At 34.5% G+C, this 26,786-nt stretch overlaps 1 protein-coding gene across 3 annotated transcripts in view; it reads right to left on the bottom strand.

Moving 5' to 3' along the window:
• The window catches only part of LOC108301293 (ras-specific guanine nucleotide-releasing factor RalGPS2), a 42,268-nt gene extending 15,488 nt beyond the window's left edge, over positions 1 to 26,780 (bottom strand). The window contains exons 1-8 of one of the 3 annotated variants that reach the window (XM_017524419.2): positions 26,450 to 26,780; positions 24,371 to 25,156; positions 24,113 to 24,264; positions 15,972 to 16,026; positions 13,259 to 13,336; positions 11,563 to 11,668; positions 8,776 to 8,868; positions 4,088 to 4,193 (exon numbers count right to left, since the gene is read on the bottom strand). In XM_017524419.2, coding sequence (XP_017379908.1) covers positions 4,088 to 4,193; positions 8,776 to 8,868; positions 11,563 to 11,668; positions 13,259 to 13,336; positions 15,972 to 16,026; positions 24,113 to 24,264; positions 24,371 to 24,396 — 616 coding nt within the window. In that variant the 5' untranslated portion in view covers positions 24,397 to 25,156; positions 26,450 to 26,780. The remainder of the gene's footprint in view (positions 1 to 4,087; positions 4,194 to 8,775; positions 8,869 to 11,562; positions 11,669 to 13,258; positions 13,337 to 15,971; positions 16,027 to 24,112; positions 24,265 to 24,370; positions 25,157 to 26,449) is intronic. The other 2 variants (XM_017524416.1, XM_017524418.2) reach the window with 2 other exon arrangements.
• Between the last annotated feature and the right edge of the window lie 6 nt (positions 26,781 to 26,786).

The raw sequence follows: 26,786 nt of genomic DNA, 5'->3' as shown, positions 1-26,786 counted from the left end.
ATCTAGGAGGCAACTTTATCTCTTTCAGCAAATTAGAAATTCATCTGTGCTTTGTGTATTTAGTAATTCCTCTATTGACTTTAATTCAGGACTGACACATAATGAGGATATTTTAAATGGTTACATGTATTAAGGTGAGGAGGCAATAAATTGAGAAAATAAAGGATCCATGTACTATAGGCTGCTCTAAATTAAGCTTTATTTCTTTTTTTCATTGACCTAAGTTCTTTTTAATTTCACAATTTTTGCTGATTTCTAACTGCATTTTTAACTGCATTCAATCGCTTAAGAGCCTAACTATATTTAAGCATCATTCGGCTTTTTCCTTGAGATTCTAACACTCAAAGAACTTTTTGACTTTCAGAAGTAATTGTTTCTTCACCAAATGCATAATTAGGTAACATTGTTACACTTGCTGAACTCAGACACAGACATTAGGTCAATATGAAAAGAAGGCATATCTACAATTAAGCTGGTCACAGCTACAATTTACCTACTTACCCCTCCCCTGCAAAAGGCCATTAGTATAGAGAGACTTCATAAAATTTTGGCTACCTGAAATAGTTCTATTAGGCATGCTAAAAAAAAACTGAAGAAAACAAAGAATTTGTTAACTAAATCCAATGAAAATGCTCTCATCTTAAAATGCAACTTTATGAATTATGCTTTTGATATGGGAAGGAGGCTGGGACTTTGAATTCAAAATTTTGAGTAGGCTTCTACACTCCAACAGCGACCAAGCAGAGAATCAAACCAAGAACTCAACCCCTTTTATAATAGCTGCAAAACAAAACAAAACAAAAACAAAAACAAAAAACAAAAACCTCAGGAATATACCTAACAAAGGAGTCGAAAGATCTCTACAAAGAAACTACAAAACACTGCTGAAAGAAATCACTGTCAATGCAAACAAATGGAAACACATCTCATGCTCATGGATGGGTAGACTCAATATTGTGAAAATGACTATACTGCCAAAAGCAATGTACACATTCAATGCAAGTGCCATCAAAATACCACCGTCATTCTTCACAGAATTAGAAAAAACAATTCTAAAATTTGTATGCAACCAAAAAGAGCCCCCCATACCCAAAGCAAGACTAAGCAAAAAGAACAAATCTGGAGGCATTACACTACCTGATTTCAAACTAAACTATGAGGCCATAGTCATCAAAACAGCATGGCATTGGTATGAAAATAGGCACGAAGACCAGTGGAACAGAACAGAGAACCCAGAAGTAAACCCAAATACTTACAGCCAACTGATCTTCAATAAAGCAAACAAAAACATAAAGTTGGGAAAGGACACCCTTTTCAACAAATGGTGCTGGGATAATTGGCTTGCCACATGTAGGAGAATGAAACTTGATCCCCATTTCTCACCTTACATAAAAATCAACTCAATATGGATTAAGGACTTAAATCTAAGACCTGAAGCTATAAAAATTCTAGAAGACAACATTGGAAAAATCCTTCTAGACCCTGGCTTAGGCAAGGATTTCACGACAAAGAACCCAAAAGCAAATGCAATAAAAACAAAGATAAATAGTTGGGACCTATTTAAACTAAAGAGCTTTTGCACAGCAAAAGGAATAGTCAGCAGAGTAAACAGACAACACACAGAGTGGGAGAAAATATTCACAATCTATACATCTGACAAAGGATTAATATCCACAATCTACAATGAACTCAAATCAGTAAGAAAAAAAAAATCCCATCAAAAAGTGGGCTAAGGACATGGATAGACAGTTCTCAAAATAAGATATAAAATGGCCAACAAATAAATGAAAAAATGTGCAACATCATTAATAATCAGGGGAATGCAAATCAAAACCATAATGCAATACTACCTTACTCTTGCAAGAATAGCCATAAGAAAAAAAATAAAAACACAGTAGATGTTGGTGTGGATATGGTAAACATGGAACACTTCTACACTGCTGGTGGGAATGTAAACTAGTACAGCCACTATGGAATACAGTGTAGAGATTCCTCAAAGAACTAAAAGCAGAACTACCATTTGATCTAGCAATCCCACCTTTGGGTATCTACTCAGAGAAAAAGAAGTCATTATTCGAAAAAGATACTTGAACATGCATGTTCATAGCAGCATAAAATATAATTTTAGGAATTATGCCTTCGATATGAGAAGGAGGCTGGGGCTCTGAATTCAAAATTTTGAGTAGGCTTCTATACACCAACAGCGACCAAGAAGAGAATCAAATCAAGAACTCAACCTCTTTTATAATAGCTGCAAAACAGACAAACAAACAAAAACCTTAGTAATATACTTAACAAAGGAAAGATCTCTAAAAGGAAACCACAGAACACTGCTTAAAGAAATCACTGATGACACACAAACAAATGGAAACATATCCCATACTTATGGATGGGTAGAATCAATATTGTGAAAATGCCTGTATTGCCAAAAGGAATCTACAAATCCAACACAATCACCATCAAAATACCACCATCCTTCTTCACAGAATTAGAAAATTAACAATTGCAAAATTGTGGAACCAACCCAAATGCCCATCAGTCAATGAGTGAATAAAGAAACTGTGGTATATGTACATGATAGAATACTATGCACAAAAAAGAACGAATTAACAGCATTTGCAGTGATCTGGATGAAATTGGAGACTATTATTCTAAGTGAAGTAACTGAGGAATGCAAAACCAAACGTATGTTCTCAATGACATGTGGGAGGTAAGCTATGAGGATGCAAAGGCGTAAGAATGATAGATACAATGGACTTTGGGGACTTGGCGGCAAGAGTGGGAGGCAGATGAGGGATAAAAGACTACAAATATGGTGGAATGTATACTGCTTGGGTGATGGGTGCACCATAATCTCACAAACCACCACTAAAGAACTTACTTATATAACCAGATACCACCTGTACCCCAATAACTTATGAAAAAAAATACTGAGTAGGGTGTGCTTATTCTGTAAGCCAATCTACTTAATCTAAAAACAAGACATTTTGGTATTATTATTTTTTCCTGCATCCAACATATTTGCTTACTTGTTTACTTAAAACTCTGAAACATTCTAAAAGTGTGATATCTGTTGATACAAAAGAGCATCTGAATAAACAGAGGTCAAAATATAGTTGTGAAGTCAATAAAAGGTAACATAGTATAGTATTCCAGTTGTGAACTGCTGAAAGTATCTTCTCTCTGGTACTTGTCAACAGCTGGCAGTTGTTATAATGGAAGAAAAGCCAATCACTTGGGGATATTTTCTGATGAACTTTGGGGTATTCACTATAGCCATAGGTAAAGTAAAGAGGTCTGATGTAATTCTATATGGCCCATCCTCCAGTTTCTCATATCCACTTTACAAACTCCAATGATCAATAGCCAATTATTTTCTATTTATAAGTGTCTACCTATATACTGTATATAAAATGTTATAATTAACTTGGAAAGTGATCTCAGAGAAATATATTCAGAGAGTCAGTTTTGCTGCTTATGAATTAGAAGCAATAATTTTGTTCTTAAATGTTGTTTAGAAAAATATACATCTAAATAAACACAATAATTGTGTGGCATCTCTAGATCTATGTGGATGAGACTGCAGAACATTGGTTCTGGATAATTTAAAGTGACAGAATAAATATTTAAAGGAAAACTCTGCCACCTTCAGAACTTAAGAATAACAATCCATTTCAAGGTATTGATGAAGGAAGGAGTATAGCCTACATGGCAAATCTCTAAAAATTTAAACTAACAGTGGGGTATATATACTCTCAAATTCCCTCCTTCTCTTCCTAGTTGGGTCTCTAGGGATTAGCTGGGCTTTTAATTTTCAAGCATATGGCCATGTAGCAAAGCTCCAAAATAATTAATAAGCTCCAAAAATAAGCTCTAAAAATATTAATCTTATTAAAATACATAATGGGAAAAAAGCATTTCCCAATAGATAAAACTACACAAACACTTTCCCTCTTGAGTATTCCAGTGAAACTAGGTTTTGGCTCATCAAATTTTTCATGTATGCATTAAACATTACATATATATATGACACACACACACACACACACACGCAGTATACTAAGCCCCAGTTATTCTAACAATTCACCTTTTTCAGAGTCAGTCAGCAGGAAGAGATCAGGATGTTCAGGGTCATCAGCCATCATCACCATCCATCCTACCACAGATACGTTCTTATTGGAGGTTGATTTGAACTGAGAGATAAAAAGATAATTAGTGGAAAGATAAAATTTATGGTTTATTCTAAGCAAAAATTCAGTGTTAGGGAGTCTATTTTCAGTTTCTCCTAATGAAAGTTGAGAGATGAGATTTGAGACTTCATGCTGTTCTTGGTCAGCCTGGGGCTCTTTACTGCTGAATTTCATTGTAGGCATGCCCTCTTCAGATCATCTCCTACTTCCCAGACTTTCCCAGCTTCAACTCTTCATCAAAACCTAACTGACCTATTCTCCATTCCCAGAGAGAATAATACATCTGTGAATATGACATATTAATCTGTTTTTTTTTTTTGAATTACTCTGCTACTCCTTATAGGAAAGATATTTGCATTTTAGTAGCTATGTTATCTTAATTCTGATGATCTGATAGCAGTGCTATTAGATAATTCTTTTTTTTTTTTTTTTTATTTTATTTTATTTTATTATTTTATTTTATTTTTTGAGACAGTTTTACTCTGTTACTCAGGCTGGAGTGCAGTGGCATGACCTAAGCTCACTGCAACCAGATAATTCTTAATGGCAAACCTTACTTGTATTTTCCAAAAAAGAGGGGTATTCTTACCATATTACTTTTGTAGTTAACTATTATTGTTATTATTGTAACTACGACTTATTTTTGTAATCCTGAGAAATGGCTGTTATAAAAGAAGAATGGTTTGGCTTAAGCTAGTGCTTAAGAATATATATGTGAAGCCATTCAGGTACAGTTCAAAAATGAAACAGTACATTATATAAGGAAGTATACATGGTTAAACACTAAAGAAAAATAAGGCAACAATTAACAAGAGTTCAGGACAGTGACAGGCTGTGTGAGTATGGCTGATAGGAAAGAAGATGCCTCTAGGAAGGCTTTGATGGTTCTAGTAACATTCTGTTCCTTACATTGGGTGGAGAGTATACAGGTGTTCGTTTTATTTATTGTGTTTTAAAATGTACATGTATACTCCCTATCTTCTTTTGCATGTATAATATGCTTCACGGTTAAAGGAAATGGGGAAAAGAATGAACATAGCTCATTTATAACATGAGAGTGAAATATGAAAGCTAAAGAAATCAGTAAGTTTTCATACTATGAAGGATGAAATTGGCAATACCACAGGACTGCTAATTTGACAGCTCAAAATTTACTTCAGTGTGAATAGTATGATCTTCTAATATTCTTTTCCTAGGCCTAAAAACTTTTACCTCAATTCCTTCTTTTTTCAAAAAGAAAAAAAGTAACTCAAGCAACATAAACTGCTTCAGAAACAGGGATGAAACTATGAAGTGCAAACGCACTTTAAAAACCAGCCGAATCCCATCGCATTCTCTAGACATAATCATCATGTGAGGTGACAACCACCAGACCTTATTCTATGCATTTATTGTATCAGAGGCTTGTGTCATTGTTGCTGTTGGTTTTTATGTATTAATCGGGGATATATTTACACTCTGACTTGTGGTTTTCACCTATCAGTAACCACTTCCTTATTTATAAGTATTTTGGGTTTTTCCAGATTTCTGTTGTCATAAATATTGTAGAAATATTCTTCTACAGATATCTTTGTGCACTTGTTCAAAGATTTCTGCGGGATAAATTCTCAGATGAGGAATTTCTCGTTATTATCAAGCTAAATACTGACTAGGACTGGCCACCACAAAAACAGTGATTTAGATTTCTACCAGCCATGGATGACAGTCGGTTTCCCTACATCACGACCAATGCTATAGCATCAATCTTTTAAACTTTTGTCTAATGGCAAGAAAGTGTCTCCCTTAATCTGCATTTTTAAATAGTGAGTGAGGCTGATCACTCTACCTTCGCAAACTCTGTTCCTTATAGGCAAAAAAATATATACTTTATAGAATGCTAAAATAAGGTATATAGGCTTACATATGTCCCCCTTCTGGGTTTGTATACACACATCAACAAGCATATTTTCATCTATGATTTTTTTTCTCCTCCAGTTTTTTATTTTGAAAAAATTCAAGCTGTACAGAAGTTGAGAGAATGCCACAATGACTAGCTATATATCCTTAATCTATGTTCTTGTATTTGATCTCTCTGAACATTCAAATGTAAATTGCAGACATCACAACATTGAACTCTACTTCAACATGTGTTTTTTAAGAACAAGAATATATTCCTATACAATCACAACTTAATTATCATTTCTAAGAAATTGAACAGATACCATAGAGAGTCCATATTACATTTTCTTAAATTGTTCCAATAATAATCTTTATAGCTTTAAATTTTTTTTCCCTAATATAACTCCTGGATTAAACTAAAAAACATATATTGCATTTAGGTGTCAAACCTCTTTTAATCTATAACAGTCCTCCTGTCCCCCTGCTCTTACTCCACCTGTCAAATTTTGGTCTTTTTAAGATTCTAGGCTAGCTGTCTCATAGAATGTCCTACAATTTGGATTTGATTATTTCCTTATAAGATTCATGTTAAGTATTTTGGCAAAAATACAATGTAGGTGGTGCTCTGTTTAAATAGTGATTTATTCCTTTATCTGTTGCTTACATATAGCAGATATTTTCCTCCAATTTATTTGCATTTTATTTGAAAACCAATTTTTTTCCTCCATTGCTTTTAGTTCTATGCCATATCTTTTCTATCTCAAAATTAATACTAAGTACAGATATAGACCTGTCTCTATACTGTCTATCCTGTTCTTCAAATTTATTCTTTAATTGTATTTTAATTTAATTAGAAGAGATGAGAAATGCAGTCAGTTTTCTTGGTACTCAATTAGATTTTCTCACAACCCACTATGCTTTAATTTGTAAACATTTTAGATACATTACCTATCAGAAACCTATTAAAAACCCAACCTATAACATAATAGTAACTTTTTATGCATAAGCAACAATGCAAAGCACAAAACAATATTTACCAATTAGATGACAAATTCAGTTATAACTTCTCTAATTTGGACTTTTTCTAATTGAAACTAAGAAAAAACAACAAAAAAACCATTTTATTTTGAATAATGACTTTTACAATAGTCAACTAAGTGAAATCTAGCCAGCAAGTATCTCAATGTGGCTATGTGAAAAGTTACTTTCTATATCTGAAGATAATGGATTTAACTGAACTGAATCCAACTTTTTTCTCCCTTTGAGAACAGCAGTACTAACTCTACAAATTGTTCTAGCAAAACTAATCTGTGTAAATGTTGTAAGGTATATGGGCATTATTGTCACTTTGACTAGAATTAAAAAAATACATATTCACAGAATAAATCTCCATGATCAAATCCTTTATCTCAAAGCAAGAGCTACGTAAACAATCATAATAGTGAGCAAAAAAGCTAGTTCTTAAGAATATAAATGATCCCATTAAGGTACAGTTAAAAAATGAAACCATGGATTAATTAGGGACACACACATGCTCACAGTCTAAAGAAAAGCATGGCAATGAGTCACGATGCTCAGGACAGTGGCAGGCAGTGGGTATCATTAATAAAGAAAGACAATGCTATCTTATGGCACTTCCCACCTTCATTTAAACCAAAAATGTTCTTTTCTATACCTTTGGTTTGATTAAAGGGCTAAAACTGAGAATAAAGAAGAGTTTCTCTGAATAACGCAGTATCATTTGGGTAAGTTTTAAGTAGAAAAAGAACTCAAATTTTTATTCACTGGCTTACCTTTCCTCAGTAAGATAAACCACTTAATTTTTCTCCCCAAAAATACGTGACTTAGAAATAAAATTCCTCTCAGATTTGATTAATGCAACATAGAAAATCATTCTTCCTTTCAAAGATTTGATCACTGGCACGTAAAAACAAAACAGGGAGGCCGAAGCGGGTGGATCACGAGGTCAAGAGATCGAGACCATCCTGGTCAACATGGTGAAACCCTGTCTCTACTAAAAATACAAAAAAAAAAATCAGCTGGGCATGGTGGAGTGTGTCTGTAATCCCAGCTACTCAGGAGGCTGAGGCAGGAGAATTGCCTGAACCCAGGAGGCGAGGTTGCGGTGAGTTAAGATCGCGCCATTGCACTCCAGCCTGGGTAACATGAGTGAAACTCTGTCTCAAAACAAAACAAAACAAAAACGAAAACAAAAAAAAAAACAAAACAGCATGCAAAAGAGATTTATAGAAAGATTCTGCAGGGTGAAAAGAGGCTTCTTTTAAGTAATATGAAGCACGAGAAAGTGACTGTAGCGTAACTGCTGTAATTGCTTATTCCTCTTCACTGTTGGGAATAATCACGGAACCAGAGACTGAGATGGAAAAAATACTAGATGTTGGTCCCACATTTTCACATTTTGCTAATTAGGAATGGAAACTCCAAGGCAATAGTTTTGAAGAATATTGAGCAGGAAATCCAGATCTGAGAAAGCTTTGATGACAAATAGATAAATGTAATGTGCAGTCTTGACATTTGCAGGGAAAAATGGTATTCAAAAAAGAAATAAGTATAAAAACTTTTGGACTAGAAGATAGGAAAAAACAAGAGCAAACCCCAAAACCCTTGCATCCCATTAGGTCTGCTTTCTTTATAACCATGAACACTCTGTGAAACTATGCTAAAAGTGTAGAGAACGAATACTTACATGTTTTCTTTCTGTAGCCTTTAGAGATTTGGCAGCATAGTAAAAAAGCTGCGTCCCACACAAAGCTGCCCAATATTTTGTCCAAGATGCTACCTGGGTAGGGCAAACACATGAATATACTATTAAAATGTTCCTGGCTTCTTAGCTGCTTTACATTGTTAAAGTGCCAATGATCAAGTTCACTTTAAACAAAGCCCTAACCTCAGAGTTGAGCTGTGTCACTTCTGAAATCGTAATCTCAAATACTGTCACTTCTATATAACTACCTACCTATTTGCAGAACCACATACTCAGTCACTCTTCCTGCTACAACGGGTTAACCCGATGCTATCTAAAGACAAACTCAACTCTCTTTTTATGCCCAAGATTCCAATTATCTCTCACTTTCTTAAGAAGTTTGCTTTTGCAATTAACTCCACTGCTTCTCAGTATTTCTCCCTCTACCATCATTATACAAATGAGCCTTAATAGTACTCCCACCTTTAAAATTCCTCCTTTGACCCATCTCCTCAACCCCCAGACACCAACCAATTTCTCGCCCCTTTTCTCAGCATAACAGCATGGATGTCTCCAAATCTTGCCTCAGCTTCTTCTGTTTTGACCATTTTCTACTCATCTCACTTCATTTGGCTTTTGGGGCAACAAGGTCACTGATGATTGTAACTTTAGCAAAGCCTCTGCCCTTATCATAGTCAACCTCTTAGCAGCATCTGACCCAGCTGACCACTCTTTCCTTTTTGAAGTATTGTAACTGCTAGGCTTCTGGGATAACAGTTGTTTAGTTTTCCTTTATACTCTTCTTTATGGAAGACCTTTAATACTACAGAGCCCTATCTCCAGTCTTGTTTTCTTCTCTAGCTATACTTTCTTCTTAATCTATCATCCTGTTCCATATTTCAGATACTCTCTATCTGTATGCTAATGACTCCCAGATCTCTCTCCCTCCACCTCTCTGCTGACCTCATGATCCATACTTCTTCAAGGGCCACAATGACATCTCCACTTGAATGTTATAATTAATAAGCATATCAAACTGAACTTGGCCAAGACTGACCTGCCCCTCATTTCAATAAATGTTCCCAGCATCAACCCACCTCAGTCCCCAAACCTAGAAGTTATCTTCGTTTTCTCTCTTTCTCTTACACATCACATTTATCATCAAACAACCCTAGCTTTTGGCTCTTAACCCCTTCACCTTCGCCAATTTCAATGCTTAACCCATACAAGTCTTCTTGTTTCCTGAACTCTACATGTTTTCACAGCTAACTCAACTTCCTAATTCAGATCTCAGCTCAAACGTCTTGCCACAGTGGCATTCCTCCTTGGCCCATCATTCTGCATTCTGTGACCTTATTTTAAAGCCTTATTCTCTATTTCTCCTCACTGAAACGTAACCCAGGAGAAAGGCACTTTGCCTCACCTTGTTCACTGCTCTATTTCTAGCATCTGGCACACAAAAGGTATGGTAATGCTTCACCTGACATGCAATTCTGAGTTCACTAGCCCACCTAAGAGCTTCTTGATTGTATGTGCCTTTGGCTGTGATATAAGCAGCAAAATAAGATTACTCATATGAAACCCCCATATTATCAAAAGCTTTAAGTGTGGATATATGTCAAAGGTTTTATATTTCAAATTTGAGAAAGGGAAAAAATTTTTCCTTAGTAGTCAAACTACTATGCTGGTGTCGAGGAAGAATAAACTTCTTTGATACATATGAAGAGCTTTGTTCTACCAATCTTCCTTCCCCACCCCTACCCATATAGTTATGGTTTGGAAAACGTTTAATATTTGGGTTCTATTTTATATAGAAAACAAAGCTGCACTATAGAAATTTAAATAAAATAAAACACAATCAGATTCCACTTTTTACAGTTGTTATTCTTTGTTTTCTATTTTACCTAAACTTAATACTAAAATATTTCTTAATGATATACTTTCAGGATTCTCTAAGAAACAATTTTGTATAAGAACTATAAAAGGAGGTTAAAAAAAAGTACCTGGATTTAAGCACCCTTAACATATGATTTAACAGAAATCCATATGGCACATATAATAACCCTTTAAGAAAATATGGTGAAGCAAATGTATACAGTAGTTTCCCTCTTATCTGTGGTTTCAGTTACCCACAGGCAACCATAGTCTAAAAACATTTATTGGAAAATTTGAGAAATAAATAATTCACAGGTTTTAAAATCATGTGTTGTTCTGAGTAGCATGATAAAATCTCACACAGTTCTGATCCGTCCTTCTGTGGACATAATCATCTCTTTCTGTGTCCAGCACCTCCACGCTGTATGTGTTATCCTTGTGCCCCACTCCCCACTGCTTCCTTAAGTGAAAAGAAAAAGTTCTTGATTTAGGGAAGAAGAATTAGATGCTAAGGTTACTAAGATCCATGATAAGCATAATTTTCTATCTGTGAAATTGTGAAGAAGGAAAAAGAAATTCATGCTAGTTTTGATATTGCACCTCAAACTGCCAATGTTATGGCTGCTGTGTAGGGTTAAGAGCTTAGTTAAGATAGAAAAGGTATTCAATTTGTGGATGGAAGACATGAATAGAAGCATGTTCCAACTGATGGTAATTTGGTATGGTACTATCTGAGGTTTCAGTCATCCCCTGGGGGTCTTGGAATGGATCACCCAAGGATAAGGTGGAAGGACCTTATTTTACATTATTTCAAGTCTACTATAATCAGGTTTTAATTGTTTTAGTACCTTCCAGGGTCTTATATATTTGCATATTTTAAAAGGTATATTAAAATATAATATAATGAAATCTTACTGCAGGCTTTTTGCCTTCTTTTAACAAAGTTTTTCTCCTGAGAACACCTTGAATAGTAACAGCTCCTGGATATAAATGTACTGCTAAATCTTCCGACTCTGCAGAGCTATAATAACGAAGAAAAGAACACATGAGAGGTTTTGTCTGTAACAGTCATCAAGTAGGTACTTAAATAAAATGTAATTATTCTTAATTTGAAAACTTTGTTACTTTATTCAGAGCTGAGAAGACATTGACAATTTTAAAGGTTTATTAATCTTGAAATTTATAAGCTGTCACAAAAGTTAATTAGAAAGTTATTACAGTCAGCAGATGGTTAAAAAACACACTTTATTATGTATTTGAACAAGTATAATTTAGAAAGAATGCAGTAATTCACTTTAGTAAAAATCAAATTAATAGTTTAAGATTTGTTTTCTTCTTAACGTGCCATACTGAATCACTGTTGTAACCTTATTTTCCCCATTAAAAACTTTAAGTCTTGGTAGGAAAAATGAGGATTCTATTTGTTAAAAGTATTTAAGTATATATAAAACTGAAAATAAAAATAGAAGCTCAAAAAGAAAAAAAGAAAACTCATGCTTAATTTAATTCTAAAATAGCAGAAAGAAGTAATAAAGTCAATAATAATATATTTATACAACAAGCTTTCTGCAATACATTTCAATAATATTTAAATGGTATCAGTGCATAAGTGATTATGGCCTAATAGCTCTCCACGAAAGGAAAAGACCCAAAATTCAAAATTTCCTTTCCATGTATCTTTAAAAAACCATCACAAAATAACCAACACTTTAATATCTTTCCCTAATTGATTTAAGGTCCTATATTTAATACAATAATGGTTTCTATGTGAGCCAATTAAACATACACGCTGATAAAAATGTCACTGGTGACTTGACATGAGCTGCAGAATTCCTATAAAAACAATGAAAACTGAAGTTTGCCAGTTTATTCCTTTGTGATTATTTAGGTGTCTTCAAAGTGACTTTGAAAACCTACAAACCAGTAGAAATTTCATGCTAAAGCTATTTATATTCAGGGAGGTATACTCAGAGAGATTAGACACCATCAAACTGACATAAAGTTTGGTTCTGAAGTTTGGTATTTTGTTGTGTTATAAATTGGTTGATTACCCATTATCATTAAACCCTACCTTCCCAATCAATACACCATCCTTATCTGCCTCTATAGCTAGTAAAGTGCAAAAAGAGACCTGGTTTAACTACATGAACAACTGAACGAATATGCAAATTATTATTTTATGAAATAGACTTGTCTATATTCAGGACCTGCAGTTTATCTGAAAAGTTTTTAAAAAGACAAATCAAATATAAATTTATTAGCAAAGTAAATGCTTTGATTACAACTTATGAATAACAAGCAGATTTTTATATCACTCAATAACTATCAGCAGTAGAAAGACTGGTGCAGTTTAAAGACTACCAACTTGGAAGCATTTTAAAATATGTAATGTTAAGATGCAAGTTTTGGCAATTAGCTCTGTGGATCAGAAAGAATAGCTGAAAATTATCTTCACATTAGATCTTGAAAGGAAAGTTTTTCTGGGTAATATGTTTAGTTTTTAAATCAGTTAGTTGAGAAAGAAGAGAAATAATGTCAGACCACACCCATGTAAGCCAATCACCAACGCCATAAGGGAGTTCTGTGACTCCTGAATGCAGGGGAATTGTACCTGCTGGCCTTCATGTGACTTCGATAGCCATTTCGTGCCACTCTTGTCACCGGGCCCAGAGAATGGTATAATCTGTTCCTGTTGGATTCCATTATAAATTGTATATATTACATATACTTTTATTCACACAGTCATCATCAATACCTAGAACAGTATAATAGTTTCTTCTTCTAACACAGCTTTCTAAATCTTACAAGAGGATAGTATGTGATTGTTTCTCTTTCTGTTTTAAACTATGCAGCATAGATTTCAAAAATTTTTTCTTCTACTATTGACTCTAGAAATACTCAGAGGTATTTAGTACATACCATATATTTATATATACATTAACTTTCACAAATATGCTAAAGGAATTAAAGAGCTGTTTATAGCCAAATAATAATTTTTTAAACACCTGAAAAATACTTCAAAAATTTTTATGTTTATATACCATTTCTTGAATTCCATTTTAAATATCATGCCTGGATTTATAATAGTAATTCATTTTTATTATATGTCCCTATGAAGACACCTAAAAGCAATGTGGCTTGAAAACTTAAAACTAATAAGGAAAACTTTATTTTCCTCTTTATCCTTTATAGTAAGTTAAAAAAAAAAAACACCACCAAAACTAATAAAAGAAATGAATTGAGTAAAATAGGCATTATGTTATTTCTACATTAACTGACAAAGCCAATATATGATAAAAATAAGTTAATACTTATCCAAAATGGCACATTAATAGTTAAAAAACAACAACAAAAAACCCAGACACATAAAAACGCTGATACTTCTTTGCCTAGGAAAACCGGAATGTAGCACTGTTGATAAATGATATTTAAAAGCAAAGGCATTATTTTAACAACTTAACAATGCATTTGATGTCTGTCTAGAAAATAAGAACAGAAAATGGTACGTTAATATTCAGAGTACTATGTTCAAGTTCACTATCCATGTGTAGTACTTTAAATCCTAGTTCTTTATTCACTTTCTATTATTTCATGTCTGAATCTTGCTGGGCAGTATTCACTTCATTGTTCTCAAAATGTTCCAAGAGCCCACTAATTTAAAGTTGGCATAGGAAAAGTAGATTTTTTTTAGCTGCAGATGTCTGTAAGGCAAAACATTTGTTATAAAGAGAAAAATTGTTTTCAGACGTGAAGGTAACGCCATTAAATACTGTCTTCATAAGTAACCTGCTGGGAGGAGAACAGATTATTTAACAGAAATAATTCTGGTTACTCACTTATAACTCAAGTGATCTAAGAAACTATTTGGTTAATCAATATTTTTCAAATCTAAAGATTATAATACACTTAGAATTAACTTCTTATGGTATTATGTTCTTTCTAGAGGAAAAGACAATTTGAACAAATCCAGACAACATGTCAAAGGCAATTCTTGTGTTTTTCACATTTCAGGCAAACCCAAATGAACAGATCAAAAGTAAAGGTTGGAAGAAAAATAATACAAAAATAAATAAAAACAATTATTATTATTATTATCCCCAAAAACAAAGAGAACAAAACTTGGGATCACTGACAGAGTAGAAAAAATCATAAGTACTTTGCAATGTAAAACTTATAAATAAAATCTTACATAACAGTGAGAAATCTTTATGAAGTTACGTAAGAAATTAGAATCTATTTTTCCAATTAAACAGCATGACATTAATTCAAATAAAATTTTAAAACTGTTTTCTGAAAGTGACTGATACGGAGTTAGGTAATTAAATATTTTCTACTTCCGTATTAATATGATATTTAACATTCAATTCAAATGATGTTCTTGTTGAATAACGAATATAGGCATTTATAGAAACTCAGTTGCTTAGTTCAGATACAAAAGGGAGTGATCATTTTGGTCAAGAGCCAAATATCTCATGAGTCTAAAATGGCAGAACTGAAATGGCCAGAGAAAACTAAGAATCCTAAAGCACATTTAGGCTGGGTGTGGTGGCTCATATCTGTAATCCTAGCCCTTTGGGAGGCCGAGGCAGGTGGATCGCCTGAGGTCAGGAGTTCAAGACCAGCCTGGCTAATATGGTGAAAACCCGTCTCTAAAAAAATAAAAAGAATCCTAAACGACATTTAATAAATAATTATTTGCATTGTTTGATCACATTCTTCAGATCTTGTATGTACTTAGAGCTCAATATACCATGATATTTGCTACAAGCAGATGACAGCTTTTATAGCTTAAAGTAACAAAGGAAGGAGAAGGAAGCATAGCTTATAGTATTTCAGTATAAATGTGTACTCTGAAAATTTTGAATGATGACAATTTAAACTCAAACCTTAACTTGCTTTACTTGTATAATTTAAAGTTTATTAAATCATTTCGTCCTTGACAAAGTAGCAGAGAATAAAGTTGACCATTCCACTAAATGCCTTAAAATTACTTAAATGAATCAGAACTTAAGGAAATAATTTTTTGAATACATAAGGAGTTTACTTGTCTATCACTGGTTATTATTTTTAAGTTACAATTTTAAATGTACTAAAATTCAAATATATGTATCATGCTACCAAATAAACATGTAGAGATAAGACTATCATTCATTCTCATTACTTACATATCCAAACTTAAATATCAACTTCTGATTTAACAGCAGCAAACTTAAATAATCCCTTAGGGATATGTAGTAAATATTAACTCTTAAAATTTTTATTATCATATTATTTAACACAGACAAAATAAACTCAAGGCAGTTCAAATGGACAATTTATCTTACCTTTCAAAAGCAGGCCATGAGGTCTCTTCACTTAGCTCAGAACCATCACTGCTACCTAGAATGAAAAGTTATTCTATTTTTTAAACATCAGAATTATCTCTCTACTTTGCATTTCACAATTTAAAAATAAATTTATTAACTACGCTTATAAAATGACAATCACACTGTGGGTAAACATATCCACATATTAATTCTTTATTCTAATATTACTGCTGTTAGGTTTCTTTTGCAATATAGTTGACAGGACAACCTAAAACAACAAAATAGCATAAAATATTTTTGCATGTCTACTTGCAGTTGAAATTCATTATGTCAACAAACAATTTTTCCTACCATTAGAGAACATAAAATAACACAAAACTTCTTATTACGTTTGTCATAATTTGGGACCAATATAATTATAAAATCCTTGGAGATTCATGGCATGCTTCTCTTTGTATTAAAGTCCATTACTAATTATCCTAAGTATAAAAAATCTTAATAAAATCCAATTCTTTGTCTCTAGACACAAGATTAAAGAGGATGGAGTCTCTAAATTAAAAAAAGCAAAAACTAGTGCTATAAAAATGTAACAATTTTCTCTTTTGCTGAGAGATCAGTTAAAATAAAATGGTCTTCAAATAGAACATTTAAAATTAGTTGGGAAAAACAAAAAACTATGAGGAATAATTTTAAAGAGTCCAAAACAGCTTAGTTGACCTAAATGTTACTTTAAAGATAACTTTGACTCTTAATAAAATTAGGATGACTAATAGGTCAAGTTAAACTGTCTATTAAGCAGGGTTCTACGAGAGACTCAAATTCTAATGCTGTAAGGTTTCCATCAGATACCTGTAATGGATGCTGTAAGGTATCCGTTAGTCTTGTCTCTCTTAGAGACGATGGATTAATACCTTTCTATGGGTTTGCAATGGCACTAGTTATGTACCATCCTTGGATAACTTGAGGTAACAGTCACTGAAATAATTGTCTGTATTGTATGGCTCAGAAGAGCCAGAGGTAGCCTGTGGTAGTGGTGGGGTCTTGTACATTATCTACATTATCTTTGATTTGTGGCATTATGTGGTAAAAACTGAAAATTTAAGCATAATTAGTATAACTTATTTGTAGAAAATGTAAGCATGAAACTCAGAGTGAATATCCTTCCCTTAGTTCTTGGCTAGGTGAGACTACTCAAGATTATCTAGAATAGACACCACATTAAAAAAATGTTTGAGGCCATTGTTCTAAGCACTGGTTAATTTTCCCACAGTATTTTCAAAGTCTTCACCATAGATTAATATTACATGTAGAAGTTACAGCTAAAGAAAAACTTGTGTGTGTATACTAACACCTATTATCTTACAGTAATACACTCATTCTTTTTTCATATTGTTAAAGCTTTAAAACAAAAATCCTCGAAGGTAAATGCCTATGTGTAATGTTCTTAATTTACAAACCAGGATGCAACAATCTCTTACTGTTTACCTACTTTGCCTTAGAATAATTAAAAAACACACACAAATGCAAAAATCTGCTCTAAAAGAGAAAAGTCTTCACACTGAGACACTAACTGTAACTCAATAAAAGAACTAGACAACTATCTTGTGGTAAAAGGACATCTACGAAAAGTAAAAGCTATAAACTACCAAATAATTCTCATTATAACACTAGAGATGGGAAAGGGTCAAATAGTATAAACCTGGGAACTGTAATTTTAAAAATTACTTTTTAAGTGGTATGCCAAATTCCATAAGTGTAGCAAATTTTTGACTGAAAAAAGTTCTTCCCTTTGCAAAATTATTCTTCAGACTGAGATTAATATTTGCATATAGGCAACTTAGAACATTAATAAGAGGTATTTCAGGTGACAAACTTACCTTCTTTTTAAAAAATTTTATCATTTAATCATTTGCATTTATAAAAAGGGGACTATCAGAATAAACAACTGCTGAATGGTAATGGAGAACTCTGAAATAGTTACATTTTAACTCTGAAGGGTTAAGGAAGTCAGCATGTTCAAGAAAATGAAATCTGCTTTTGCATCTCTTTCTATTAGCTGTTCACCAATATTGATTAAGATATCAGTAATAACAGGCTTAGCCCTTGAACGATCTGGTACTTAATCACAGATGAAGACATTATTCCTCCTTTATTTCTTTTTAAAAATAAAAGGAGCTATTGTATGAGTAATTTCTTTCTTTCTTTTTTTTTTTTGAGACAGAATCTCACACTATGGTCCAGGTTGGGTAGTGCAGTGGTGTGGCTCACTGCAACCTCTGCCTTTTGGGTTCACGTGATTCTTGTGCCTCAACCTCCCAAGTAGCTGGGATTACAGGCATGCACCATCATTCCCCACTAATTGTTGTTTTTTTAGTAGAGATGGGGTTTTGCCATGTTGGCCAGGCTCATTTTGAGCTCCTGACCTCAAGAGATCGGCCCAGTTGGGCTTCCCAAAGTGCTGGGATTACAGGCGTGAGCCACCCTGCCCGGACTGTATGAATAATTTCTAATTGTAAAAAGAAATAATGTTCATCTAGAAGACTAAAAAAATGAAAGTTTAGGAAGAAAAAACAAATCCCTCTATAAATCTCACGTCCCTTTCCAACATAGTCCCAATTTTCTGCTCTCCTTCACAGTAGCTATCTCTGTTTCCTCACCTCTCATTTTCATAACTACTCCAATCCAGGCCTTGCCCTGAAATCTCTTTGAAGTAACTCTTGTCAAGGCCATCAATAACTTTTATCTGGCCAAATCTCCCAGTCAATTCCCCATTCTCATCTGAGCTCTCTTTTTTTACATTTGATATTGACACATTCAACACTTTCCTCCTCCTTGAGATATTTCATCTACTGGGCTTTTGTGTATTTTTCTCCCTACTTCATTGATCCCTCCTTTTTAATTTCCTTTGATGACCCACCCTTCTCTTAAAAAATAATTTAATCAGGCTGAGTATGGTGTCTCACACCTGTAATCCCAGCACTTTGGGAGGCCGAGGCAGGCAGATGGAAATCATTCTGGCTAACACGGTGAAACTCTGTCTCTACTAAAAATACAAAAAATTAGCCAGGCGTGGTGGCACGTGCCTATAATCCCAGCTACTTGGAGGCTGAGGCACAAGAATCGCTTGAACCCAGGAGGTGGAGTTTGCAGTAAGCCGAGATCCTGCGACTATACTCCAGCCTGGGAGACAGAGCGAGACTGTCTCAAATAAAAAAAAATAGAAACAGTGAGCTGAGATTGTGCCACTGCACTCCAGCCTGAGTGACAGAGCAAGACTATCTCAAAANAAAAAAAAAAAAAAAAAAAAAAAAAAAAAAAAAAAAAAAAAAAAAAAAAAAAAAAAAAAAAAAAAAAAGGACCTGGCAAGATGGCCGAATAGGAATAGCTCCGCTCTGCAGCTCTCAGCAATATGAATGCAGAAAGCGGGTGATTTCTGTATTTCCAACTGAGGTACTTGGCTCATCTGACTGGGACTGGTTAGACAGTGGGTACAGCCTACAGAGGGCGAACTGAAGCAGGGTGGGACGTCTCCTCACCTGGGAAGCGCAAGGGGTTGGGGAACTCCCTAGCTTAGCCAAAGGAAGCCATGAGGAACTGTGCTATGAGGAATGGTGCACCCTGGCCCGGATACTAAACTTCTGCCACAGTCTTTGCAACCTGCAGACCAGATTCCCTCTGGTGCCTGTGCCACCAGGGCCCTGGGTTTCAAGCTTAAAACTGGGAGGCTGTTTGGGCAGACACTGAGATAGCTGCAGGAGTTTTTTTCCATACCCAAGTGGCACCAAGATTGCCAGCGAGACAGAACCGTTCACTCCCCTGGAAAGGGGGCTGAAGCCAGGGAGCCAAGTGGTGTAGCTCAGTGGATCCCACTTCTACGGAGCCTAGCAAGCCAAGATCTACTGGATCGAAATTCTCGCTGTAAGCACAGCAGTCTGAAGTCGACCTCGGATGCTTGAGGCTTGCTGGGGGAAGGGGCATCCGCCATTATTAGACTTGAATAGGTGGTTTTTCCCCTCATAGTGTAAACACAGCTGCAGGGAAGATCCAACTGGGTGGAGCCTTCTGCAGCTCAGCAAAGCAGCTGTAATCACTGTCTCTAGATTCCTCCTCTTTTTAGGCAGGGCATCTCTAGCCAGACTAATAAAGAGAAAAGAATCAAATAGATGCAAAAAAAAAAAACCAAAAAAAACCCAAAAAAACCATAAAGGGGATTATTACCATGATCCCACAGAAATACAAACTACTATCAGAGAATACTATAAACACCTCTGCAAATAATCTAGAAAATCTAGAAGAAATGAATAAATTCCTAGAAACATAGATACTCCCAAGTCTAAACCTGGAAGAGGTCGAATCTCTGAATAGACCAATAACAAGTTCTGAAATTGATGCAGTAATTAATAGCCTACCAACCAAAAAAAAAAAAAAGCCCGAGACCAGACGGATTCATAGCTGATTTCTACCAGAGGTACAAAGAGGAGCTGATACCATTCCTTCTGAAACTATTCCAAATAATAGAAAAGGAGAGACAATTCCCTAACTCATTTTATAAGGCCAGCATCATCCTGACACCAAAACCTGGCAGAGACACACACACAAAAGAAAATTTCAGGCCAATATCTCTGATGAACATCGATGCAAAAATCCTCAATAAAATACTTGCAAACCAAATCCAGCAGCACATCAAAATGCTTATCCACCATGATCAAGCTGGCTTCATCCCTGGGATACAAGGGCTGGTTCAACATATGCAAATCAATAAATGTAATCCATCACATAAATAGAACCAATGACAAAAACTACATGATTATTTCAATAGATGCAGAAAGGCCTTTGATATAATTCAACACCCTTTCAACAAACTAGGTATTGATGGAACGTATCTCAAAATAATAAGAGCTATTTATTACCAACCCATAGCCAATACCATACTGAATGGGCAAAAACTGGAAGCATTCCCTTTGAAAACTGACACAAGACAAGGATGCCCTCTCTCAACACTTCTATTCAAGATATTATTGGAAGTTCTGGCCTGGAAAATCAGGAAAGAGAAAGAAATAAAGGGTATTCAAATAGGAAGAGAGGAAGTCAAATTGTCTCTGTTTGCAGATGACATGACTGTACATTTAGAAAACCCCATCATCTCAACCGAAAATCTCCGTAAGCTGATAAGCAACTTCAGCAAAGTCTCAGGATACAAAATCAATGTGCAAAAATCACAAGCATTCATATACACTAATAATAAACCAGCAGACAACCAAATCATGAGTGATCTCCCATGCACAATCACTACAAAGAGAATAAAATACCCAGAAATACAACTTAAGAGGGATGTGAAGGACCTCTTCAAGGAGAACTACAAACCACTGCTCAAGGAAATCAGAGAGGACATGAACAAATGGAAAAACATTCCATGCTCATGGATAGGAAGAATCAATATCGTGAAAATGGCCATGCTGCTCAAAGTAATTTATGATTCAATGCTATCCCCATCAAGCTACCAGTGACTTTCTTCACAGAATTAGAAAGAAACTACTTTAAATATCATATGGAACCAAAAAAGAGCCCGCGTAGCCAAGACAATCCTAAGCAAAAAGAACAAAGCTGGAGGCATCACACTACTGACTTCAAAGTACACTACAAGGCTACAGTAACCAAAACAGCATGGTATTGGTACCAAAACAGATATATAGACCAATGGAACAGAACAGAGGCCTCAGAAATAACAACACACATCTATAGTCATCTAATATTTGACAAACCTGACAAAAACAAGCAATGGGGAAAGGATTCCCTAATTAATAAATGGTGTTGGGAAAACAGGCTAGCCATATGCCGAAAACTGAAACTGAACCCCTTCCTTAGACCTTATACAAAAATTAACTAAAGATGGATTAAAGACTTAAACATAAGACCTAAAACCCATAAAAACCTTAGAAGAAAATTTAGGCAATACCATTTAGGATATAAGTACGGGCAAAGACTTAAAGCAATGGCAACAAAAACCAAAATTGACAAATGGGATATAATTAAACTAAAGAGCTTCTGCACAGCAAAAGAACCTATCATGAGTGAACAGGCAATCTACAGAATGGGAAAAATTTTTGCAATCTATCCATCTGACAATATCTAGAATCTACAAAGAACTCAAACAAATTTACAAGAAAAAAAAAAACACATCAAAAAATGAGCAAAGGATACAAACAGACACTTTTCAAAAGAAGACATTTACGCGGCCAGTAAACATGAAAGCTCACCATTACTGGTCATTAGAGAAATGCAAATCAAAACCACAATGAGATACCATCTCATGCCAGTTAGAATGGCAGTAATTAAAAAGTCAGGAAACAATAGATGCTAGAGAGGATGTGGAAAAACAGGAATGCTTTCACACTGTGGGTGGGAGTGTAAATTATTTCAACCACTGTGGAAGACAGTGTGGTGCTTCCTCAAGGATCTAGAACCAGAAATATCATTTGACCCAGCAATACCATTAATGGGTATATACCCAAAGGATTATAAAACATTCTACTATAAACACACATGCACATGTACATTTATTGTGGCACTGTTCATAATAGCAAAGACTTGGAACCAATCCAAATGCCCATGAATAATAGACTGGATAAAGAAAATGTGGCACATATACATCATAGAATGTTATGCAGCCATAAAAAAGGATGAATTGACGTCCTTTGCAGGGACATGGATGAAGCTGGAAACCATCATTCTCAGCAAACTAACAAAAAAACAGAAAAAACACTGCACGTTCTCACTCACAGGTGGGAGCTGAACAATGAGAACACATAGACACAAAGAGGGGAACATCACACACTGGGGCCTGTTGGGGGGTGGGGGGCTAGGGGAGGAACAGAATTAAGGGAAATTCCTAATGTAGATAACGGGTTGATGGGTGCAGCAAATCACCAGGGCATGTGTATACCTATGTAACAAACCTGAGGTTCTGCACATGTACCCCAGAACTTAAAGTATATTTTAAAAAAAAAAAGGTTTGGCCAGGGAAGATAGAGATTTAAGGAGGAAATTCAGAGAGAATTTTGTTTTGGGTTTATATTTTTAGAGGCATATTAGACATACATGTGAGATGGCAAGTCAGCAGAAAGTAATCATGAATCAATTTAATATTCTTATGAAACTGCCAAGTTAAATTTGTTTCAAAATGTAATCGTCAGGCTGAGCCAGTGGCTCATGCCTGTAAGCCCAGCACTTTGGGAGGTCGAGGTGGGCAGATCACCTGAGGTTGGGAGTTTGAGACCAGCTGACCAACATGGAGAAACCCTGTCTCTATTAAAAATACAAATAAAATTAGCTGGGCATGGTTGTGCATGCCTGTAATCCTAGTTACTCGGGAGGCTGAGGCAGGAGAATTGTCTGAACGTGGGAGTCGAAGGTTGCAGTGAGCCAAGATTGGGCCATTGCACTCCAGCCTGGGCAACAAGATTGAAACTCTGTCTCAAAAAAATAAAAAAAATGTAATCCTCAATAATAAAAGATTGATATGCAGATAATAATTTAATCAGACTTCTAAATGTGAGAATGTTTTCTTCTCATTTATGTATACTCTCTCTTTAGGTACTCTCAATCAAGCATGGCTTGTAAATATGATACTTCTCATATATCTTCAGACCTGACCTTACCCCACAGAACTCCAGATTCATATATTCAAAAACCTACCTAACATCTCCATAGAACAAAACATGTCCAAAACAGAACTGATTTCCCAAACTCAGTCCCCTTCACAAACACTTCCCTGCCCACAGATGATTAGTCTTCATCTTTTCTTCCTTGCTTGGTAATAGCATCATCATCTAACTATCATATTTGCTTAATCCAAATAACCTGAAGTTATCCTTGACCCCACACTCTTCCTCCTCACCATATCCAAATCACATGCAGTTAACTAATTCAACCACCCCATATATTCTGTTTCCACTTTCTTCAAATGCTTCCCCTTGTGGAGTTAAAAACAGCAAGCACCTTTAAAACCATCACAAATTATTAACTTCATCCTGTATTTAACTGCTACTTTGTTTTTTAACCAAACTTTCTCTATGTGTGGTGGGGTTAATTTTTCTCCAGCCAATTAAAAAAAAAAATTTTTATTTAAATTGCAACCCTCTCAGAGAAGTTTTTCTCACCTATTGATATTCCACTAGAAAGAGTAGAACTTTCAGCTTGGCCTCGAGATGGTGCATGGGGCTCCATGACACTATCATCTAACAGATGTCTTGGCCCTGCATTTGGAAACGTTGCACTCTTAAATTCTGCTGTGTTCATTTTATGAATGAAACTGGAAACAAAGAGAAAAAAAAAGGTTCATATCTTTTATTATTGCTACTAATTTAGAATATAAAAACTGCTCTTACATATAAAGATTTAGGATATAAGAGATTTACCTGCTGTCATACTGAGATCTCACCATAAAAGCCTCAAACTAACAGTTTAGGGAAAATGTTTTAGGAAACCTGGCCGTATCTATATAATTAGAGCATACTTTAAAATAATTTCATTTTGAGCCTCACGTCCATTAAAAAAAATTGTTTCCACATTCGCTTTTGGATAATAGTTATTAAATTTCCAGAAAAATCATGGCAAAAGTGAACATGTGTCCCCATTTTGAAAAAACAATACTGCAAAACTAATGAAGTTAAAAGTCAGTTTTCTTTATATTTAGGAATAAAGAAAATAATTTTTATACCTCTTAATTTATGACTGATTTTGGTTAAGACAAACAATATCTTGATATAAAGGTTATAATTTTTAAAAAAGGTATACTGCTATCCTGATTTTCTTTGTGATGGCCCTCTATAATTTTCATTTATCATCTCCAAATATAAATGCACTGTTGACAAAATCCCATTTCCAAATTCAGGTAATAAGAAATGAAAGCGTTTAGACAAACAAGATATTTTACTGAATCAAAAAAAGGCTGTTAAGAAAAAAGAAAACTATTCAAGGATACCATTTTCTGGAGAACTAATAAATAGACAATAAACCCAACTACAAACAACTTAAAAATGTGAAAGATAAAATTAAAAATGCTGACTTATAACCCAAGCTATGGCACTTCCTATGTCCATGTGGAATCAGATTCCGAGGGGATGGGGGTGTTTGTGGGAGCAAGGCTCCTTCAGCTGCCACACTTTTTCGTCCACTTTGTGGAGATGCTCCTACTTCAGGACCTAAGGGTTAAATTTAAAGAGAAAGAGATTTTGAAATGATTTCATATGATTACTTTATTTTTCAGTCCCTTGATATAAAATACTAAATGTGGTTCAAATTTTGAGATAGTATTGTTAATTCTATTTAACTGACTTAAAGATGAGAAATATATTCCAAGTCCTAAAACACAAAATCCCAAACCAAACAGAATCCATTCATTTTTATCTTACTTATACTAAGCAGAGGCAGTGTAAATATTTTCTCCATTATATAAGCAGCAGCAGAATTAAAAGAGATCAGCTTTCACATCACAGACAAAATCTGGAGTAAACACCCAGGTCTTCTGAGTCCTAGGTTCAGTGCTCTTTTAATTTTATACATTGCTTCTTTATTCCTAGTTTCAACTTCCTCTTAAAGAATGTGCAGGGTAGGTCAAACACTCAAATTAGAAATTAAATCCATACTGACATTGTTCAGGCTTATGGGAATAAAATAGAATACTATTAAAGTGCAAAATAGCACTTTAAGAATAAATATAATTTATTTTTTTTATTTCTTATATTTAAGAAATAATAAAAATTTCTTAAATATAAGAAATTTAAATTGAAACGTTTTTTCTGCATGGAATATTCTTCGCCATAGATATTGTCATGGTTTGTTTCTTCACTTCTTCCCATCTTATTAGATTAGTTGTCGAATATTTTTAGAAAATACATGAAACTTAGTGCGAAGGCCTGTACTGGGAATTTTAAAAAAGGTACCTATCAGTGATTCCTTAAATAATGAGCAATTCTCTTTATGTTGTTTTTAAAAAATATTTGTGGTATACACATAATATCCCCATTATTATGTAATAGGTAAAGGAAGAAACTATGATTTTTATATTTTTAGTACTTGGTCTAGTATTAAAGTCAACATTAAAAAAAAATCATGCTATTAAAAATAACTTCTACTAATTAAATTAGTAGACTTTCCCATTAGACCACAGAAATTTCTAGTACAATCAACCTTCATTGCCTAGGACAATGCATTCTTAATTAAAAATGAATATCCATAACTACTTGTCTATTATTTTCCATCTGTTACATCTATTTTCCTTGATTAGGCAGCATATTTGTTTGCACACTACTGACAAACTATAGCAGCTTTTAAATTAAAAAACAAAAAATCTATAAAGGACTGATAGATTTTAATACCAAAATAAATTTTATGTGCAGTATAAGATGTACTAAGTTTTTATTTATTTTGGAGTATATTCTTCCTCATTAGGTTATCTGATGTAGATTTGGTAACGAGAGAAACTATGTACTAACCTACTAAATCTTCCCTGGAAGCAGCAGAACGTGGGGTGCTTGTCCCTGGTTCTATCTTTAATGAAAGCCTGAATTTTAAAAAGACAAAATACATACCACGATTAATTAACATTTGATGAAACAAGATTAAAGTTGTGTATTTTCTCACAAAAAACTAAAAACATTTTAATGAAATAATCTGACCTATATATTTTTCTGCTAGAGCAATCTTCTTCCTTTAAAGACAGGGAATCTCACTTAAGCCTCAAACTTGTGGGCTCAAGCAATCCTTCCACCTTGGCTTCCCAAAGTGCTGGGGTTACGGGCATGGAGCCACCAAGCCTGGCCAAGAGCAACT

Source organism: Cebus imitator, unplaced genomic scaffold (genome assembly GCF_001604975.1).
Source record: "Cebus imitator isolate Cc_AM_T3 unplaced genomic scaffold, Cebus_imitator-1.0 Scaffold33, whole genome shotgun sequence".
NCBI classification, from domain to species: domain Eukaryota; kingdom Metazoa; phylum Chordata; class Mammalia; order Primates; family Cebidae; genus Cebus; species Cebus imitator.
Note: the sequence above shows the minus strand (reverse complement) of the source record. Positions and strands in the feature narration are given on the sequence as shown.